Source organism: Neodiprion pinetum, chromosome 4 (genome assembly GCF_021155775.2).
Source record: "Neodiprion pinetum isolate iyNeoPine1 chromosome 4, iyNeoPine1.2, whole genome shotgun sequence".
NCBI classification, from domain to species: Eukaryota; Metazoa; Arthropoda; class Insecta; order Hymenoptera; family Diprionidae; genus Neodiprion; species Neodiprion pinetum.
Window position 1 is genome coordinate 36,396,891 of NC_060235.2, and position 23,235 is coordinate 36,420,125.

The 23,235-nt window shown below is 43.9% G+C and overlaps 1 protein-coding gene across 2 annotated transcripts; it reads right to left on the bottom strand.

Annotated features, from left to right (window-relative positions):
- Positions 1-111: 111 nt before the first annotated feature.
- Rtca (RNA 3'-terminal phosphate cyclase) lies at positions 112-3,058 on the bottom strand. Of its 2 annotated transcripts, none has more exons than XM_046619927.2 (7): positions 2,670-3,058; positions 2,235-2,352; positions 1,787-2,108; positions 1,349-1,490; positions 1,055-1,194; positions 664-811; positions 112-593 (listed from the first exon to the last, which is right to left on the bottom strand). In XM_046619927.2, the coding sequence occupies exons 1-7, from the start codon at positions 2,730-2,732 to the stop codon at positions 363-365; spliced, it is 1,164 nt and encodes a 387-aa protein (XP_046475883.1). In that variant the 5' UTR covers positions 2,733-3,058; the 3' UTR covers positions 112-362. The 2 variants fall into 2 exon arrangements, with proteins under 2 accessions (XP_046475883.1, XP_046475884.1); XM_046619928.2 differs by having other exon boundaries at positions 2,666-3,057.
- Between the last annotated feature and the right edge of the window lie 20,177 nt (positions 3,059-23,235).

Consider the following 23,235-nt stretch of genomic DNA (forward strand, 5'->3'; position numbering starts at 1 on the left):
ATTGGGTGGAGTTTGGAAGCAAGAACTTTATTCGTTCAAATTGAATTTGAACATTCTTACTCACTGAGAAATCCACATCAGATAATAGAAAAGTAAGGCATTATCGGGTTGATTTAATTTAACGGGTGAAAATAAATGCAAAATGACTAGGCTAACTGGCGACTGTCATCCAGTCACATCGATTAAAAAAAAATTATTCTATTGTACTTATCAGCTACCTACTTTCTTTATCTCTTCAACTCTACCTATTCGAATACAACAGTTTTACATTCAAAGTTTGTTATAGAATACTAGGCTAAATCTTGATCCAAATAGATTTGTGAATGTGTGTACGATTTGAATTAATGATCAATGATCAACGATTAAGAGGCATTTGATGAGTCGTCAATAGTCAATCCAAGTCCTATACACTCTAATGTATATGATGGAGGATCTTCCTCTTTGTTATGTTCCTTCGAGAACTGAAAGCGAAGTCCTCTGTGACCAAGCATCAATTCGGCAACTTGAATAGCCGTTTGAGTATGGCAGGTCAGTTCTCTGGCTCCTGTTCTAACTTTGGATTTCCCAGAAGCCAGGGTCATCAGAATAATCATCTGGTGATAATGGTAATATTATACCCATATGTATAACAATGGAAGTATCGTATTTCGAGTGAATCCTTACCTGATCTTGCGTATGTTCATCAACGCAAGCACCTTCCCTAACAGGAACAAGAATTTCATTAGCAGCAGTTATACCTGCTGGAGTTTGGGTTGAAGGGCCGAGTCCAGAGCCCCCAAATACGCAATCAGTGCTTGTGCGGCAGACTATACTGAAATTTCATAATAAATTTGAGTCGATAATGTCTTTCTGAATTGCATGAACTTTCATTTATCAAGAGTGTTGAATTGTTTGGCATAGTGCAATGCAATATGTAGCCATTTAATGGAAATCGAGTAAAGTGCATAAAACTGTTGTAAAAACTCATTAATTCCTGCTACATAATTTTGTAGTAAAGGCAACTGACGATTTCTCGCGAAATAATTTCGTGTACTTCTTGAAAAATGTAACTCACTTGATACCAGATCCATTTCCCACTGCCATAGTCCTGTCCTCTCTGTAAGTTTCAATGTTAATAGGCGGAACTGGTATTTTGGTGTCGTCTAATTTTTCAGTTATGGTTTTTTTAGCATCATCAGCCATTCGGTTTGCTTCCTACACATAAATGATGGAAAATTATAGTTAAATGAAAGTTGAGTTACCACATTTTCTTCGTTTGCATATTAGAATGATGAGTGAAGTATTTTACTCAACTGGCTGTTTATAATACTAGCTACTTCTGGCCATAAGACACTATGGTAATACCCACGTTAATATTGACAGTTCCAGCAACGTAAGCCCATCCGGAAATACTGACTGGTTGACCTGGTTCCAACAGCATCACAGCATTCAATTTCTCCACAGGCTGTATCCTCAGGTGAACTTCTCCACCACCCTTTGGGAAGTATCCCCTTCAGTCATTAAAAAACTTTAAATCTGTTACTAACATGCATTGTACAACGTTATTTAGAATAATGGGCGATGGGAGCAGGTTACTAGTTCGGAAGTATTTATACAAACTTTCTTTCAAATGCACATCTGTGTTTCAGATAAAATCGTTATGACTTTATCCGATATCTAACAAATATTTTTCGCATAACGATATGAGTTTTTCTTACAATTAGAGATTGATGTGCACCAATTGAAACGGATTGTCCGTAGCTTAGCATTCTCAACTGCTGCACGAAAAACTACAATTGCTAAATACCTTTTGACTACTGTGAAATCGAAATCAGCTCCAAATTTGTTGAGCAATGGACGGAAGACTTCGGTGAGATATTCTATTGATGGACCCATGGGAACATTGGTCCCACCTTTGAGGATCAATGTAATAGGAGTCGATCCAGGAACAAACAGAGCACATGGAAGGGCTACTTGAGCTAACAGAGTAATGCAGCCTGCCGTATGGATGTCGGCATACAATTCTCTTCTGCAATTATGAAGAGACTCCGGCCAGAATTCCAATCGAGTTGAGCCAATGTATGTCCCAGTCACTCGCGCGTTACACATCTGTTTCACTAGTTCCACTCCTGTGCATATTACCCACAATATATCTTCAAGCTGACATTTAAGTTGATGCAGATGATCATTGATTGAAATTAGAAATAGAATTGAGAGTGTAGAAGGCGTAATGAAAGAAAATTGAATGGATTCACCTTTTAAATGTTGTGCCGAAAGTCCAGGCTTCGGACGGCCGGCTCGAATATTTATTATTTCCACTGGTATTCTGTACAGAGCACTTAGACTCAATGCTATCCTGAGAACTTGTCCTCCCTATGAGTGAAGAGACTTGATTATTAATACTCAAAAAATTACATAATGGGAAAAAAATGACAGAATCACAGGACACTTGTTTTTTCCATGGACTAAATTAGTACAGAGATTTTTTTATCGATGATCTACAAACGTTTTCCTTAATCATGTGGAAAGTGAGGCAAGAGAGAAAAAATAAGAAACGAATAGGTGTGAACGAGAGGATCATCTTTAATGAAAATTATTAATTTGATTGATTATTATAAATTGTGGAGAGATTGCGTACGCTTATAAGCTATAAATAATAGACGAACGAAAATAGATTGAAACATACTTACACCCTCTCCTAGACTACCGTCAATTTTTAATAGAGATGCCATCACACCATGCGCTTTATTCATTATAATTAAACGATCAGCGAAATGAAACTTTTGACGTTCAAAAGCCCAAATTATATTCAGCCTGATTTAAATCCTTCGTGAACTCCGTGAACCGCGTCAACTGGTTGTCAAACACCGGTTGTCATTTAAAAATGAATGACTGATTTGCGGGATCGGACGAAGCTCTTTAAAGTGCGATTCACAATGAACGTTCTTGGAAATACGAAGCTGAGAATGGCTGCCACTCAGAGTGTCGTACCAGTTCAGCCAATCACACCGTACAATTTTTCTGAGAATTCGCTACGCCAAGTCGTAGGTCAGGGTTTCTGAATGAAAAATGAACTACCGCGTAGTATTAGAATCGCCATAATGAATGTGAGACCGTGAGCAAGGCCGAAAGCGCTATCTAGCTTTGCCATAGTTAAGTAAATACCTTTGATTTCTCGTGCTCTTTAAGTAGATGTTACCGACAGTCGATAATAAGAAACATCGAAAACAATTGTCTCCTAAATCTAGGGGTTACTTTGTTTTATTATTTGCAGTTATGCGATAACAGGATTTATTTCGGTGTGTTTAAAATTTCCTTTTTTTCTTTATAATTCTCTGTGAAATGTTTATAAAGTGGACGATGACCGTTGAGACTCTGCCATGACCTCGATTAATGCTGAGAAAGGTAGGATTATTTAAACCGAAAAATCATCGGACAAATCTTCGTGACGTTTACGCGTCGCTTTCATTCACACTAATCATCGATTTAATTACCATTTTAAATGTACCGGGCGTCGATTGATCATGCACAGTAATTGCTATCCTCAGAGACCAGCCGACTCAAGTCAACGCTTGGTAAGAGCACGATTGATAAATGCCCGGGGTTTGCCCGCGCTGCCTTCGCGAGGTCTACTTCGCCGAGGAAAAATTGGCCCTTGGAAAAGTCTGGCACAACTTTTGCTTCTCGTGCCGTTAGTATCGCAATAAGCATATTAAGATTTATCATCATCATTGGAATGCTTGAACGAGTCATTGGTCGTGAAATTTCAACCAGTGTAAATGATTCCTGGGTGTACTAACAATAAGTGCATTTTCGTTCTTTACCAAAGACATATAACACTGGTCAACAAAATTTTGTAAGAAGGAAGGTGCTCACTAATTTTTAAATTCCTATTGTTTCAAGCAATATGATGGCTTGTATAATGTATGCATGGACTTGCGTGAGTGTGTCATAGAGGTGTAAGAATGAGCTGAGGAATTAGGAGGTCACTCGTGATACGAGTGTCGTCAGAGTAATTACTCTTCTACCACACAACTCTATGTATAGTTCTGATTTCGTTGACACCTTGAATACATCAAAATTAAGTTCAATCCATATATTCATTTCCTACTCCTCCACCCTTGGTCGTAGCTGCATCAGTTGCAACACATTTTGATTCGATCAGATCTAGTTATTGTGTTACAGCTACTACCAGTAAAATTGAATATTTATCGATAAATATTTATCGCAGTAGTAGCTGTAATACAAGAAATAGACCTGATCGAATTAAAATGAATATGGTTTTACAATGAGGGTAGATTAGGTATTTCAAAATTAGTAACCACCTTCAATCTTACAAAATTTCGTACTGTAACATTAGGTTAACCTCATTTTTGTCCATAAAATTTATACTTTTTCAAAAACTAAAAATATGATATTACAATAAAACTATTCGTATCTAACATATTTTAATATCAATTCTACTGTACTAAACCATGTTCCTAACATAACCAGTTAAAAGTTTTCACGTTACACACAAACAGTGAGTTTTTGTTGACCAGTGTAATTGATTAGCGCATTTCTGATCCTTGTAAATCTTCTTGCGGAACAGGTAACTGCCGCAAGTTGTTGGACAGTTGCACAGTGGCAACGCATCGTGGAGAGCTCTTCTGCAGGAACTGTTGCACTCGGCTGTTCGCCCCGTCTGTGCAGCCTCCGTTGCCGCCCCCGACGCTCGACCTGACCGTGGAGCATCCAGACCCTCCAGTTCCATCAGGACGATTCCCAGCCTCGGCTTGCGACTCTAATTCCGACTGCTACTGCTGTTGCTGCTGTCCGGAAGATTGCTCGATCAGCGAGAACCATTCGGACGCGAAAAAAGCGGGGCTGGACAAGCATCGACTACGAGCCGGCGGCGGTGAGGAGGAAGAACCCGAAGAGTTTAGGCTCAGTGAAGAAGCGCGACGGTGTTCGGATAGCGAATGCTCACACCTTGGAATTGTCAGCTCCATAACTACCTTGTGCAACGCGCCTTCGAGCCCCGCTGCTGTTACGACTTGGTACAATCGGCAACATTCCGCATCCCAGAGGTAGGTATAAGAGTTGATGCTTACAAGATACTGGGAAGTTACTTGGTGAAAAAATTATTCAGATATTTTCCAATGAGGGTGTCGGAAAGGGAAGCGAAGAAGTCTTGACGGCTGGGGAACTTTTTTCATACAATTTTCCTTCTACACTCAATAGCGTATTTACTTAACCTAACGAACGTTTCCAGTACATTTGGCGGGCAGACTTGTACCAAGAGGTGTTTGGGTCGTTCATTCAGTACCCCGAGTTCCGTTACACCGGCGACAAATTTTCGAACCAATAACAGCGATTGCTCGAACAGTAATAGCAACCGTGTCAGCGTAGGACGGAAGTGTCCGGTTGTCAGGAGACCCGGAAGTGCTTGTCGTTCTTCCGTTCAGCAACACCATAACCAGCCGCAGCTGCAGCCACAGAAATCAGTGCAGCAACAACAGTTACCGCAGGAATCGCAGGAACCGCAGCAGCAGCCACAACAGTCACAGCCTAAATTGCATCGGCAACAATCACAGGACCAGCAACAACTCGTAGATCCGCAGCAGCAACAGCAGCAGCATCATCAAGTCCATCAGCGACAACAGCACCAGTATCACGTGCAACAGGAACCGTATCATCAGCAATTGAAAGATAAAATTAGGAGCAGCGGTGTCAACGGAAATAAAACCAACAGTTGTCGTCAAACGTCGTTGAATGTTTTAAAAAAAAGGTAAATTGAAGTTATCTATTTTGTAGCTATGATAAGATACTGCAGAAGGACCGTTGTCAAGAATTTTCAAGGGCGTCAATATGGGCTGCAGAAACCTGTTTTTAGGGGGAAAATGTTAACAATATTAATCTAACACACTTCTTCTTCTTTAGGATGTCACAGTCGTTGTACAAGTGCGTATTCGAAAATAATTGTTAAATTTGGTAATTGTGAAAATGATTAATTGGTAATTGAGTCCCTGTTATCGGTGTCCCATCCAATGTATCTATAGGAACTATATTAGCGTGTACGTAGTAACGAAAAGACCACGTGCGCTCGTAAATATCTTGAAGAATGAAAGTAGGTCGTAACTTAGGTGTTTCCAGTCATTCCGGAAGGTATATCGCAACGATCGGACCTCGTCAATCACCCGTAGCCAAAATCAACTCAAGTGAAACCGACAGAATCGGTGCCAATATTAATTCGCGCAGGGAAAAACCGGCGGCGTCATCGCCGCCCCCCACCACCCACTACCATCACCAACAATATCCAAAGAGAAGAGTATCCTTTTGTAGCGACGTACCGGAGGAGGCAAACACGAATACCGCATCCGAATCAGACTGCCGTATGAAGATGCCAAATGACACCTTGGGCAACAACTACTGTAACAGGAACGTTGCCTGCAGTAACAGCACGGCCGGAAGTCGACCCAACAACTGGACCACCACCGGCAGCTATCAGAGCTGCAACGGAACCCCGTACGAGACCTGTTACGAAATAGAGGATTCAAATACCGGAGAGTACGCGGGCGGGGGCGGGAGTTCGAGGTACGCATGTTCTTCGGGAATGATCGAGGACGGAGATCCGCATCCGGAAATCATCAGTCCCGACGAGGAATCCAGACTGCGTGGAGGGTGCGGAGGATGCGGCGGCGGTGGAGGTCGCAGCGATGGGTGCGGGTGTGGTGGTAGCAGTTGCAGGGGAAGCGGGGGCTGCACGGTCCCCCAAAGTACGGGGCCTTGTCCCCCGCGAGACGAGTGTCGAGAGCCTTCGACTTCCTGCGGATTGCCGAGTTGTGGGCCGCCCTGCGGGGGCCGCACGTCGTGCTGCGCTCCTTCCGGCTGTCCCACGCCTTGCAGAAGGCCTGTTCGCTCCTGCTGCCCCCCGTGCACCGCTGAGCCCCAGGGGTGCGGGGGCGGCGGATGCTGCGGTAGCGGATGTCGCGGCGGATGCGGAAAGCCGGGCCGTCTCTGCATGCCCCTCAGGCCCTGCACCGCTCCGCCGTGTCAGTCCCAGGTCTGCCGGCCCCGAGGCTCGCCCTGCATGCCACCCCGCTGCTGCTCCCCAACGCCCCCCTGCAGCAAACCTCCAGGGGCGACTTCTCGGCCCAGCTGCGTCGTCAGCGGAGGCGCTTCCTGCTGCCGGTAAGAAAAACGCGCCTCGTTCCCGTGCTTTAAATGTGATCTGGTCTCTGTGCGCAGGTCGAAGAGTCCCCGACGAGGATGCTGCTCGACTCCGCAAGATGACGCTGGTTGCGGATACTGCGGACCCAAACTTCCACCCGGGTGTGAGTGCCTCGGTGGTGGACTCGACTGTCAGCGATGCGGACGCAAGGTGTATCAGGCTGAAATGCAGGTATGTTCCTTTGATCATGGTGACCAAGTTACGTATACTGTTGGGTCCCTGTAGTAATTACTGGAAGAAGGAGACAGAGAGAAATAAGAAACTATTTATCAAATGGGAAAATAGGAATTGTACTACGTTATCTGAATTTAGCTACCAAATTAATATAACCATGTACAGAATTCAGAGGCCAGTTGGATAATTTTAATTGGCTTTCTAAATCCTGATAAAAAATAATAGAACAACGCTTGAAAATGCAAATTCTTTATATGCATGGGTTTCAAGATCGCCTCTGGAGTCCCGTATCACAACATTTGCTTCAGCTGCTTTTGCTGTCGTAAGCCACTAGAGTCGCTGACGTATCAAGAGAACTGCGGGGAAATTTATTGTAAACGTGAGTTCGTTTGGACAGTGCAAATTGCAACGAGAACAGGCGTTTATTCTCATAATACCAATAACTTAATTATGGAGAAAACAGACTGAGACAAAAGAAAAAAAAAATGTTTATTCATTATTTGTTTGGAAAATCTACCAACAGTATTAAAATAATTGGTATATCCGAGGAGATGATTCATATCATGAATTGATAAAAACGACGAAATTAGATGGTAATTCGTAATCCGTGAGGATACATCCAAAACATGTTTAGCGATTACCAAATGAATGCTCACTTTGTACCTTAGAATGCTACGTTCGGAATTTCGGTCCACAAGGATACGGTTATGGTGCAGGTGCCGGAGTTTTGCAGACACCGTTGTAATCCGAACTGTTCCATCGCTTGATAGACGAAACGAAGTTAGTTTTTGAAAACGTCGTGGGAGGCGGATTTACCAAATAATAATTCTAATCAACGTCTAGACGTCTGTTTGCATGTCATTTTTAACTACCCATATATTGTATATTCAATTATACATTGTACGCTGGAATTTTTACTATACGTATAAAGTACATACAACACAAAACGGAACTAAAGTGCTTGTTCATTTCATTTATTTTATCTACTCACGGTAAAAGTATGTCCACGCATTGTTGAATATAACGCAAACATATCTAAAAATTTTGTTGTCTATTTACCAAAAGTATGGTGAAAGACATGCTTAGTTGATTGGAATAAACATCGTTTCATTCGATAATTGAAGTTGTTGATACGGTCACTTTTTTGTTGATTCAAATAGAATTCTTTCGCCATATTCGACCGTCATTATTGGTAAATTCCATAAATCCTACCTCATTATTTGAGAATGCGTAGAATTAACCTGTTTTTAAAACCGACGCACAATCTTTACCTGCAGATAATCACAATATTTGAGATAATTATTACGATTCGTGTACTTTCCACACCGATTTCGCAGAGATAACGGAGATTGAATAGAGGGAAAGAACTTCGCCAGCATCCGTATAATATACATAGGTACAGGTATACATACCGGCCAATAATACGTACATATGTATACATATATATATATATACACGAGGAAAAGCCCATTGTCGGATTCAGCGTCGCTTGCGCTTCTGTAGGCGCCTCTCGAGTAATGATTTCCATTCTGGCACATGAGAGACTCCCGATGCTCGTTCGAAGACGGATGACACGTGTGTGCTCCCGTGGATACGTTCGCGAATATCGTACACACGAGTGTCATCTTCGTATATACGAATGTGGTGAATGTAGGTACGCCGCGAAGAGGTAGCAAGAAGCGGAACGGAGCGAGCTGGCTGGGAGGAAAAAGGGACGGCGAATGCGTGGTTGGCTAGTCGCTTTATTGAGTCTCTCTCCTCCGGGTGGGATTGCAGAACGTGGAGACGGAGAACGCGGCGGAATCGCGGGGAAAGCGCGCCACCCAGGGATGGGGGGTGGGTTACGGGGGTGGAGGGGGCGTTTATATAGCTTTCAAGCGCAGAAGCTTAATCTAATTTCAAATATAAATCTGTTCTCTTCCGGCTCCCTCTTTTCGTCTTCGTCTTCTCTTTCCCAGCCTCCATTGTTGCCTCGACAATCCTGCGGCGGTGAATCCATTCCCAGTTTCAACCTCGTCTCTCGCCTTCGAATAATCTTCAAAACTTTCATAACGCCGTCGGATATGGACACTCGCGACTTGACTAAGGAACCGCACGATCCATCGTTTGGAAAAAATTATACTCGCGAGGTTTGAAAATATAAGAAAATGAAAAAGAAATACTAGAAAATTTCATTCGACCAGCTAACGTTGTTGCGAATTTTGGGGCTTAAGGGAGTGACTTTGGCGGGGGAAACTGCCAATCCTCGCACTCGAACGGTATAATGGATATAGGTACGGAGGCTGCAGGCACCTGCAGAACTTTTAAACGGTAGGTCGATGAAAAGCAATTATTTTTGTAAATTTGCACGTTACGTCGGCTGTCGTTGGCCCGTCCCTCTGAGCGACAGCAGAGCCCCAAGGCTCTATTTTTCAATCCCAACTCTGACCCGGACCCCCGACTCAATTCCGCCTGCCGACGCTCATCCGCCGCCAGACCGCCGACACACCCGGTGCCCGTCACCGTCGTTTCTGCCCCTATCGTTTCCTGCCTTATCATTAATTCAGCTGCTTCGTTCAATCCGATGGAAATAACGAAGACGAGTCGGCAAGACGCGGAATGAGAAATTTCCCCTCGATAATCAAAAACTCATGCCGTGTTGATTAGGGCGTGGATATTATTGCAGTATCGTACGGATTCACAGCCGTGATAATTTACAATAACAACGTTAATTAGATGGCGACGGATTAGAAAATCCATCACAATGGATGTAACGGACCGATCGCACCCGCCAGAGAACGATTATTAAACTCCGAAAACTGTATGTAACTAGTTTCGTAGCCGGAGGATGAAATCGTTTGCAAACCGGAGGGTTGAAAGGCAATTGTACATTACGCAACCGCCCTGAACTCGTCGAGTAAATTTAATTACAACTTATTATTCGCACGAAGATATAATACGCTTAGGTATTATTATTGTTCGATCGAATTCCGGCGAGTTTCAACACAGAAACTCAGCACGTATACCCGTACAGTCGCACAAGTTTAACCAGGTTGAATTTTGTTTTCAAACAGATCGGCAGGGTCGGTTGTGCGGCGTTCAGAGCGGTAGATACAAGCGGTACAAAACGCCGGACCCAAAACACCCCTGAATTCTGTCACAACATGACTACAGGTACAAACCCCGGGTGACCCGGAAAAGGAGTGTTACAGTACAAGGCACGATATTGATGGCAGCAATGAATTACTCATTCGTAAACTAGTGCAGCCAACAGCCAGCAGTCATTGTGAATCGGCGTCTGAATAGAAATTCGGGCTGCAGCGGGTTCTTTGAAGCCCGAGACGCGAGGTTTCGAAGTTCGAAAAATCGGTCGTGAGAATGGTGCTACTTAGATTTGCCCATAACAAACCGCGAGCGAAGTAATATAAGCTTATGAGAAATACCGAACGATCGAACCACACGGCTGGCTTTTCTCTCAGAAACTGTAACGCGATACGTGTATTCATACACCATAGTGAATACCGAATGGCACGGGGTCTCTTACGATTAGACCCGTGCAAAATTTAAATTTCAGACAATAGAAAATTATCCATATCTATTGGCCATTGAGCTGCCCCCTCCCTCCCCCCCCCCCCCCCCCGTGTCTGACTAGGTCCGTATACCGACTCCTGCAATGGCTGGCGGTTGGAAGACACCACGGCGAATCGCCTATTGCACCGTCGAGGGATCATCCCCGAGTTCATTCGGTATTCCTAACCCAGCGAAGGGGTTTATTGTTTGAAACCGTGCATAATGCCCTCCGCCCTCCGCCCTACTAACGAGCCGTGTCGAATCGATAAGTATTTAATGTAATTAATTAAGTTCGTCGCTAGCTTCAGCGAGGGCTTATAGATATGTGGTTTTTTTCCCTCTTTGTGCAGCGGAAAAAATTTTAACCGCTACAGTTACTAGAAAATTCTAATAAAATGAATAGTGTTATTATTACCGTTTAAAGATCGTTGGAATTGCAAGAAAATGTGGAAAAAGTGCTGATTATTTACAATTAGTACAATCAAAGTTGTCGATACTATATTCTCTTGTTATTGAAACATTGAATATATTTGTTTAATCAGCTACGGTTTTCCCATTAAATAAAACCTTGGCATCAATTTATCGATGCGTCAACGTCAAATTATTGCAATAGTTACAGGAAAATATGGATTACGAGTAACCGTGATTAAAAAAAAAAAAGAATAGTAATACGTATGTAGGTACTAGATTTTTTAATTAGAGCTGCGAAACTCATTTACATTTTCTCATAGTAACCAAAACTATAGAAATTCATCTCGGTGAATGATTTTATATTCAATTGAAAGCTGTCGGCGATCACGAAATTATTCGAAATCGCTGAAAATTTTTTTCTCAAACCCAGAAGCATTGTAATTATTGCAAGCATTGTAATATTTCACGTAATTTCAAAAGTGAAGCTGGATAAGTGTTATGGCGAGGACCGTATGCGAAACACGTCGTGTAATTTGCATCGTATATAAATCGCGTTTCCGGTCGAGCGGGCAACGCAAACACGCGCTCATTTCGGGATATACGTATGTTCACTATATTCCCGTATAGATTTGCTAGTCGGGTGTATCTCTTCGTCTGCTTTCTCTCGCTTCGTTTGATCGCGCATATTGTTGCCCACATGCATGGATAATTTATTACTCGATAAATAAATCAGGCATCGTCTGCAGTCGGGATCCGCAGGATCGCTTCCTTCCTCCCTCCGATCCCCGGCTTCGTCGTTCTGATTGCCGTCATTTTTTGCCTGCTGCACTTGCGGCAAGAAAGGGTAGCGTTTTACCGTTCAACTGCACTTTTCCATTTCGTTGCGCGCACGTATGCCTATTTAATTCAGCCCCATTATCCTGTTCAGGCGACAAGAAGGCGCGAGAATTCCCGTTATTTATTGAGGTACATCACGGATTCAAGTCGACGACGCGCGGACAAGGGTTCGTAATTTTCTTTCTCCTTCACCCCGGGAAACGAGGCAACTGTTGTCATACTTGGAGTCGAGATTTGTGGGGCAAACCATTGTCGCGTTTCGACTGATTGCGAAAGAAATATTAATTCAAGACGTTATTTCAATCTCAGCTGCGCAATTTGTACAAGTATATCAATTTCCATCGGTAATCTTTGATATTATAGGATGAACGAAGTTCTGGTTATGCTCTTCGGAGAAGCTGAAGGAAGTGAAGATCGACAGCTTAATTAATTCCCAGAGTATAATGTTAATTGAATCGGGTTATATAACGGTTAGAATTATAATATGTTACCATTGTACACGTCAAAGTTCAGTTCAAAGCTCGTTGCGACCCTTAGCTCTCTCTCTCTCTCTCTCTCTCTCTCTCTCTTCATCTCACGTTCGAGTCGAAAAGCTATATCGATTAAGTATCGTATACACACAGGTAGAGGTATAATCTTATTACAGTGAATCGTAGCGAAGTAACGCCGTGCAATAATTGGCATCTGTTGCGGTAATTCCGGTCGGCAATGGGCAATGGAATCGTGTCCGATTATTCGATATAGGACCGCGGCGATCGATGTCGTATAGAATAGAAATAAATTTATGAGAGTGTATAAAAAAAACGGCCAATTTACGATCACTCGGTGACTTGATACAGCTTCCACCTTCCGCCAATATAATGCGTACATTGTATTACACCACGTGTATACCAATGTCAATGCGTGTGGTGGGCTTGGAATAACCTCAACGCCACGTTACTATATTTTATATTATTTCCCGATAGCATGTTTACGAGATCGAATGAATGGATTCGTGCTTTATGGCCTCGGCACGCGGGATCGGAGCCTATCCTAGGTATACCGAGCTTTGTGCACGGCTGGTGTTTGCGTATTTATTGCAGGATATGGGCTAGTCGGCAAAACTTGGGGCGACCGTAGCGAAGAGATGAAAAAAATTCCAAGCTTATCCAGTCGGGAGCTTAAATTTTGGAACGACGTTGAAAAATAAACCGAACAACTCTTCTCCGATTAATCGAGAAACTTGAAAATTAAACTCGCAGATCAAATTCTTAGCTTCGGACTTTACCGACACCCGTGCGTTTGGTTTTGTTGATATATTGAAACTTGTTGATTTCCTCTTAATGCTGATTCGCGAGCATATCTCTTTTTTGCATCCTTAATACACCGGAAATATGCATAGTTTTGTGCAAAAGTAGGTACGCATTCGGGGGACGACTTGAACTTTACATAGGCGATTGCGCGTGTGACGCAGGGACCATAAAGGGTTGCGAAAAAGGGAGAAAGAGAGGGCCGAAAAGAAAGAATGGAGCGAAAAAAGGAGAGATAAAATGAAATGAGAACGGTGTCATATGCGCCTGCTTGCATGATAAATGTAGCGATTTAAAATCGAAATTTTTCTTTCGTGTTCACGAACCCCGACGTTTGACTAATGGTTTCGTATTAACTATTGGAGCATAGAATAGCTCGCGTTGAAATTTTGAAAAATACATTTGTCCCGACACCGGATTAATACTTCACCGATCTATCTATCTATTTATCTGTCTATTCTATGGTCGCGCACCTCCGTGCCCTCGAGCCTACTCTCTTCCCCCATTAACCCCACAGATTCAAAGCCATAATGATCCAACATGCCGATCTGCCTTTTTCAACCGCGACGTTTTTGTACCGGCAAGTAAAATCGGTTCGAAAAATTATCAGTCTCCCTAAAGAATCCAATTTTCTCTTCCTTCGGGTCATTGTGAGATTGGAAATATCACGCAGCATGAACGCAGGTGATTCGCATCTTCGGTTTTGATTCAGATTCACAGCTGATGGACTTTGCCAATCTCTCGTATGCTTGCAGAGAAGCGAGAAAAGAGTTTAGAAAGAGGTGAAAGAAGAAGAACTCTAAGCGGAAAAAGTGGAACAGCTTTCAGACCACCCAAACGAAACAAACTAGTTGACACCTCGTCCCATTTGGATCCATTTGGGCCCAACGGGGCCCACCGGTAACCTCCTCCCCATAGGGTCTATTGTCATGGCGGGCTGGCTTGCCCATAGACTGTGCTTTACCGAGCGTAAAATATACCCATTCTTAGACCCTTAATAGGCGGCCTGCTCTCTCCGTTACTCTCATGATCCTGCACGCGATGCGAATACCTCTTTCGAACGATCGTAGAAACACGAGAGTCTGAAGGATTGCGCGAATCTCAATTCCCGACCACCGCTACAGCCTAGCTTCTTTCCAATCCCTTTGAGGATCGAGAAAAACGATGCAAGATTACGAATCTTTCACTGCTGCTTTCATTGTGTCTCAGAGGTTGGAGTATAGTATATAAAGATCACTGTCATTTGCCAGAGACGTACTCGTGAGGTATGACGAAAAGGTTGTTGGGATAAGGCGTGCAGTTTCTATAAATCTTGGACCTCTGCTATAGTTTGTCACGTGTGAAAGTGTCTTTTGCTCGCCTCGACGCTCTTAAGGATAAATGGAACTTGCGGTCTGAATCAGAGGGTAGTGAAAGGTAAAACCGTTTGAAAAATCTGATACTGATAGTGAACAGGAATAAAACAACATCTCTTCGTATACTATGCAATAAAAATGAATCTCATTTTTCTGTACAGACAAGTTATTTTGTCACTGTTGATTTCTAAGGGGTCTTTCGTGACATTGTAAACTGGCGATATCGAAACTTTGTCGATTTTTATACCGTCAACGATCAACTAATCTGTTTTTATTTTTTGAAAAAGAGAGAGATAGAGATGGAGAATTTTTGAGCACTCGGACATACCACCAACCACCAACGCCATGGCATGGCAATGTGGGGTGTAGGGCAGCACCTGGAACGAGGAGCAGGATGTACATCATACAATATCTGGCCGTGGAGGTTTAAAATCCCGGAGCGTGTCAAATGAGTCGGATTCTAACCGGAGCCGAGAAGTCAACAGTAGCTGCAGTGTGCATTTAGGAGTATAACGAGGGCAGTAGCGTGCGCATATCTCACCTGTGACACGCGTCTGTCTGTAAGGGTGTTATCCCCGCGGAGCTTAAACAAAGGTAAAACGCCCTAACCCTCGCCTTGTGGGGAGGGATTCGCGCCTGATATTATTAAATTAAAGGACAATGGTGATCCGTGACAAGCGGCGTTTAAGCGATTTTAATAACATTTCACGGAGGATTTTCACCGTTCTTTATTTCTTTTCTCTTTTTTTAATAATGCAATAATAATGCGAAATGAAAGAAAATGTCGGAAGAGATTATCATTCGGCACGCGGCTCCACGCGACCCGCGTTTGCACGCGCCTCATCCGTAACCCTTGTTATACGCTGCAAGATGGCGTGAATTTAAAGTCTCGATTTCCTCCTACTCTCCTTTTAATATCGACGATGAAATATATTATAAAGTCGCGGATCATTCACTCGCGAGCAATCTCATCACTCGCCCTTTTGTATGCTCTTATTTCATTCGGTTGCTATACGCATCGCCGCACCGGTAGAAACGCGCATAGTTTCCTAGATAATCTACTTAAATAATCAATGTCTCAATTAAAATCTCATAATCAAAATCTCTTTGATTATCACAGTATAACAAATTCATCACATGATGATGACGATTATCAGTAGCTGAACGTGTCAATCGCGATTGAAGTCAGTCAACTGGGAGCTGCAGACTCGTCTTTGACGACGGATTTGGTTTATGGCAGACAGGAAAAAATTATAACTAGTGAAATGTGTTGGCAATTCGGGCGAAAGGAAGAAAAACAACGGGAATGGACGTAGAATTTCGCGTTTTGCACGCGGCGCAGTGATTGAAGGCGTGGGTAATCGTTTTCACGCCTGAAAATTGAACAAAGTATTCATTGTTCGTACAGCCGCAACGGAGTCTCAATTAATTCGTACAATTTACTTAACGCTCCATTTCCAGTGGCAAAAAATGGAAATAATAGATATAAGAGATGTATAACCACTTTTACTTTCTCGTTAAAGTGTTGGCTATCAATTCAACGTTGATGACAGAAATAAATTTGTTTTCCGATGATGGAGCATCGAAAATGTCAGCAAGTTTCAAAGTCCTTCGCCATTAATGTAACGACTTGAGGGTCGTTTATTCCCTAGCGGCAAGGAATAGACCGTGACTAGGTTCGAATTGGCTTTTGCGTTTAAGAACAATCGGGGTAGAGGGTTCTTCATTTAGCCGATTGAAGTGAATATGGATCTCGAAGGTGAAATGAGACTTGACCATTTATTTATTGTACACGTATGTATGGTGTCGAAAGGTAAAGACCAAGTGTGTCGCGTTGAACAGAACGGAGCGTGAGTGAATTCGGAAAGCAGAGTGCAGGACCAGGGTTCTGGGAATGATAAGTGATAATCAAGTGTTCATTGGATGTGCCAGAGTTTTGTATGAAAGACGATTGCATAAGCTGAGTAAGAGTTAGGATGGTGAAAATTAGGAACGCGATTACGAGCGGCACTTGGAACACAATATGGTCTCCCACAGATCTTTTCAGTGTAGTAAAAAATCACGGTTGATGAATATAACGATCGCTAATGGATCGAGAGTTGAGACTGCATTATACGCAACTATATGGCAACTCTTTCGGTACCCTGAAAAAACTGCAGCGACCGATCGGCGCTGCTGATGTGGATAAGTCGTAAATCATGGGTACAAACAGGCGACTAATTGTTGGGTTTGAGAGTGAGCGTCATTTTCTATTATTACCTTTGCAGAGACGCGCCCCTGCCTCGATCAAGCCCCGCGAACAGCACCCGGATCACGTTGGATTCAACGCGATCGGAACCACGCTGTGAAGTTGCAATGACTCGCCGATTTTAAGATCGTTTGTTATTTCTCACCGACGTCACTGCGGATGCGGACGCCGGATCTCCGAGCCTTGGCAATGTACGCGTATGCCGTTTTTGCCTGGGAACGTAATGGGACGATGTCACCGAAGAGGCACGTGTGATCGGTTCGACACGGGGTCGGAAAATTGGTGAAATCTGGTATCGTTACAGCAACGTCGCCGCTTCAAGATAAATGAATAAATTCAACGAGGGTTCATTTATCCTTTGTCTGGTTAAGTATTCATTCCTCCTAGGATCTCTGTCACGATGCTAGGCACCATGTCGGACGCTTGAAACTTCCTCAATTCAAAATCAGATGAGTCGATAGTTTCAGTTTGAGGATCTCGATCCCCAGTGGATTGTGTTTACGAGCCAGTGAACACAACAAAATTCTGTTTCAGGAACCAGACGATCTAACTTACACACTTAACGGATTCATCAGAACCAGTTGAAACCCGAGGTAACGATTACCTCGGAAAACCGGTAGCACGTGAACAAAAAAAAACGCGTGTTCGGTAATCTGGAGGAGGAATTGCGTCTGGCGACGATCATTGCTTCTATTCCCATAAAATTGTCAAATAATTCCATTATCTTGTCGACAATAAGACGAGGGGTGGTTGGATAGTCAAGTTACAATACCGGCGCTGTCACCAAAACCCGGCGCAAAGCAAAGGTGCAGGGGTTCGACCGCTGACGCAAGTCGGTCGGGGATGGTCGATCACGCATCCTAGTTACCATGATCCATCATCGCCGCCACGGTATAGACTCCAATTGGTAACTCACCCCGGGTCAGGAATGATCCGTCATCGACTCCCGAGTTCTTAGAGCCGATCAGCGCTCCGTCCGGCCTCGTTCACGGTCACAACACAATGGCGTAAAGAAACTTGGCGACGCAAGGATTCCGTGAAAACGAACATTTAATGGCGCTTTACGTTGTTGCGGTATGCAAAAGCTTCCGTGGCCTCGATCTGCACGCCGTAGAAAGAGTCCATTCACCGGGCATCGTCTGCTGAAAATAGTTCTCCGTTGCGTGTCGGTATTTTGGCGCACTGTTGCAGGCTGCTAATGACACCGATTCGTTCCACGACCCAGGCCTGTCGAAAAGCCAAGGAAATCCGTTGAAAATTGGCTTCAGGCGTTTCCGATTTGACGTTCTGACGATCCTCGATCTCCGCCGATGATCGTTTGCACTTCGAAAAACATCGGCGAGGATGCTAACCCTGCACCCGGTTTTCAAATCGCAAACGCACGTTGCGCGCTTTTCACCTCGGAAATCAGGGGATGCGTATATTTTTTTTTTTACCTCTGGGGTTCGCACGCCTCGCGTGGTTCGCCTTGTGCATAATTTCAAAAGCACCATTCTTCCTGAACTTGTCACGTGCGTAACGCAGCCCGACGACTATCCGCTGCGCCCACAGAAATCAGTGACGTAGGTAAATAATATATGTTCCGAAAAAAGTAACCCTTTGCGATATGCAAACGCGGCTTGTATGCAAAGACAATATTTTGAATGCATAATGAATGCACGTCTGACTGCCGCGTCGACCGACCAAACCACCTCGGAAAAGTCAAACACGGGGTCAGGCTTAGATTCAAATCAGTTATTGCAAATAAGTTCAAGCGAAATGAAAATTCTTTTATACGACCGCTGCATTGTTGTTTTAAACCAATCCGCAGCGTCGTGGTGATCAGAAATTTTACCCGACGTAACAGCTGGTTTCGTCCGTTTCATTCGAAGTTCCCTGAAAATGCCAGATAATTGCGTAGGGTCGATCAGACCTCGGGGCTCTTACAGGAAAATACGATGAAACGTTAAAACAGCATCGAATTTCAGTCGATTTAGGGAAATCTAACGATTCAGTGACAGCTACCATAGAAAAAGTGCAAGAAAGTATCCCCGTACCCCCGTATCCCACTGGATTATTTGTACAGATTAGCCCCCATAAGTGTGGTTTAATCCTGTTAAAATGTTTACCCACAACAAAGCTTGAGGCACTTTTGGATCGGCAGTATGTAGACGCCGATGTTAGTTTGTGTTTGCTCAGCCTGGTCAAACATCGGAGCGTGCCTTTTGGTGGGCCTTGGCAAGGCCGAGTGACGCCCGAGGCCCTAAACGCGATTCAAAACTGAACGAATTCTGTTTACTTTGCGCGGTAGAAATACCACATAAATGCCCTTTTATAGGCTTCATGAATTCACGGTTTTGCGGTTGAATTTTATTTGGCTACACGGAAAGAAGAGGGTTTCACCAATTTCCTACACATTGGGTGGCGCAAGTGTTGTTTTAACCATTACAACACTCGCAATTAGTGCAACCCACGCAGTGTCTTTGCCTTTTCGTAACTCGAAACGTCGATCCAGCTCTCCTTGAACAATGCAGCCGCATCCTCAAACACAGCCGATCTTTCCAACCGAGCACTTTGTCGAAACGTATAAGTCGACACAGTGTCCATAATTGCACGTTCTTCGCAGACGCTGTGACCTCTGGATATAGGATTACTCTGCGTTGTACCAACCACACAAAGGACACCGTTCGATCGGTCCAACGGCGATATTGTACCGGAGGCTTCGCAGTGTCTCGGAAAACGAAAAGCAAACTGAGGTACATGGAATTATGAAAATTAACGATAACGTACCTATAGCAGGGAAAATCCGGGAAACTCGGATGAATCGGGACGCGGAAATGAGTGAGAAAAACACGGGCGTCGAGTATTACATCTGTAATAAGAATGACAAGTAATGTGTCATAATAAAATTCTCGATTGGATGTCAGAGGAGGAAGTGAAAGAAGGAAGGCCCGTAGCAGCAGCCTGCCACTGCGCGTATTATACTGTTCCACAGTTCTATTATTTCATATTATTGTCGCGAGTATAAAGCGATGACTGATGACCTGAGCCGCTTGACAAAAGACTCCCAGACGTTAATAGCCGTACGATATTCCATTGGAAAGTGGCGGGGAAAAAAAAAATCGTCGAAAAAAGAGATCCAAGTGGGCGGTATAATTCCGTCGTTTCTGAAATTGCGTTAAAAAAAGACCGTACCGTACCTTTTTCTGGGGTGAAATCCCGCGTTTTCGCTCATTTTTCCCTCCCGGCTTACTCTTCTTTTTTACCCAGCGCGTTGTCTTTTTTTTTTTTTTTTGCAATGGGGTAAACCCCGGCGGAACGCAATGCGTCGTCAATTTCATTGTTCGAGGTCCGTGTACAAGTCAGTCGTTATTGAGACCGGTGGCCACCTTTGTTGGCAACCTCCCGAGTTCACGTATTTCGTCATTTTTCACTTTCTCACATCGGAGATATTTCCGGTGAACCCTTCCCAAACGTCCTTAAACACATACTCCGTTCGTACAATCATTTCCTCAGACACAACGGCGGTAGACAAAGTGAGATGTTTTCTTTCGCCTGCACGAGCACATCTTGCCCAAATAAGTAAATGATTAATCGTCAAATTGTCTCCGACAAACGGTTGCGAACAATGTTCTACTGGTACTTATGAAGCTCGCGGAGAAAGGAGTATCGAGACACCGATTCGGAACCACGCATCCCTGGCGCGATTTCACATAATAACTAAGTGTTAACTAACCGCCCACCCCCGAGTCATGGATTTTCCGTCTCTCTCGCACCCTCGAGCAGGAGGATCATAGAGGTGCGTTTGTGTTCGCGCGCCCATTCTTGACGCACATATCCACGCGTGTATCGTACGTACACACTGCAGTAATAACAACCAGCGGGGAGTTACACCTAGTAGGTACTTTGGCGAGGGGTGACGAGTCGGAGGGACAGAGGGTGAAGGGGGGGAGAAATTCAACGCCTGGCGTCGACATCACCAATTAGTCACCAACGCTTAAAAACAGCAGGGTGCCAAGTTCGTACTGCAACGGAGAGCTCTAGAGCATTTTATTGCAACACTCTGCCTTGTCTTGCCTTGCGTCGCTTTGCCTTGACTCGGCTTGGTTGATCACTGTGGCCGAGATAACTCGGATACCTCTAATTGAGGTCCCGACGATCCGCGCTTCAAACGTCTTGTGCTGAAGTCAGGAAGAGGAATCTGGATCGTCAATTTTTACCCATCATCGAAGAGAGTGTAATAAGGATATTGCATTTCTGCTTCTCTTCGCAGGACACGGCTTGGGATCGAGGGTTGCAGTGGCCCACGAACGGGGTCTTTTGGGCCTCACGGACCGTGTTGACAATCTTTTCAACGTGTCTCGAGTCGGAGAGTGGAGTTTACACAGAGCCGCGTGCCGGATGAGACTTTTGCAAAACGTGAGCACGCTTGCAGGTATTCGAACAACCCGCCCTTCGAGGTTTTCGAAAAGGCTTAGGCCTCCTGCAGCTCCTTTGGGACCCCAGGATCAACGAATAAATAAATTATACCTGCCTACGATACTTTTTTTTTCCAAGTATTTTTTACGGTTTGTCAACCACTAATCACTCGACCAACTCCGCGGAGAGGGGTTCGGATCGGTGGAATCGCTTTATGGAATTACGAATCACTCCCGAGGCGCTTGAACGAAGTAACGGAACAGTTTTACGGCTGGCTCAATGTCCGAATAATGATGAATATTGAAAATTGATTAGTGGATTTTTTTTCACGTGGTAGAATAATTACGATCCAGCCTGAATCCTAGCAGCCGCTGGTCCAATTTATGAAAAGTATAAATCTTCTCTGATGCAGAGAGTTACTCGTCTGCCTGGTTTAATAACATTCTGCAACAGTGATCGTGAGGATTAGGTTAGCCTGAAACGGAGGGCTGAGCAATGTTGAAAATGAATGCTAGGTGTGATCCCTGGATGGCTGGTCGGCAGGTACGCAGGGAGCGTGCGTTTTGAAAGTGAGAAGAACAGACGGAGGGTAGAATCATTGAGCAATTATATGGGTATTTTTAAATTAATTATATCCGAGTGAAAAGGATCCTTTTGTATCAGAATAATATTTCTATCAGATCCACTCGATTAAGCAATTAAGGCTGCTCGGCGCCCGAGCCGCTTTGCTTGGTAATAAATAGCCTTTGTATAATTCTGTAATTAAAACCAGTACCGACCGCCTTACAACGCGCGTATATCTGTATAGAGAGAGGTGCCTGCCTGCCTGCCTGCCTGCCTGCCTTTCTGCTTTCCTACCCCTTGTACAAGAGCCCGTGACGTAGCGAGGTAGCCAAACACGCGTATTTGCATACCTGTTCGTCGCAGGTAGAGGAGAAGTACCCAGCAGTCTGATGTGGCACTGCGGAGATGAAGGGGTAATGTAGGAAAACCTGAATTAATACAAGCGCCGAGAGACAAGATCGCTAATGTTCCGAGAAGTTTTTAGTGCCCGGGTATAAAGCGTTGAATAATTTCGGCATTGTAACTTCTGAGTGTATAATTGCCACGCGGCGGCAACTCCGGATCCTCCGAGGAACTAGGGTAGATCGTAAATTGAGTGGTTTGAGAAATCCTTAGGACCGAATTTGGCCCGACCCATCGCAATCTGAATAACTTTAATAACGGTCGTAGTCACAGTCGCGAGTATCGTCGTTACGATTCACCCGTCTACGGGTCTATTTGGGTGTTCAGAAAAATCGGGTACATCTTTCTCACCTCTCAACTTTCAGATCTGTCGCGAGTCTGGTTCAGGATTTAATCCCTGAAAATTTTATCTCCGTGAAAAATGCTCAAGAGTTGCCTTTGTCCGATTTCGAGTTGAAAAAAGTTACAGCCTCTTCAATTCTTCGTCACTTTGTGAAGAAAGTTTGTCGGACTAGTTGAAAAGTGACATTGTCAGCCTTGATTTGATTTTTCTTTCATTTTTTTCTTTTCTTTTCTTAGAAAAACCCTCTCCAAAATACTTCCAAGTCATAAATTTATCGACTGAATTCAGAAACTTGTATTGTAGCCGAAGTGTCTGTTTTATAAATTGGACGATTGACCAACGTACGAAGAAAATTTACTTCACATCTCGTGGCCAGGACCGTTGATAAAATCCATTGGAATTACCTTGGTATTTGGTAGAAAACTAGAGTTTTGTTCAGGAGAATCTCTCGGAGAACTCGAATACAGCACTCC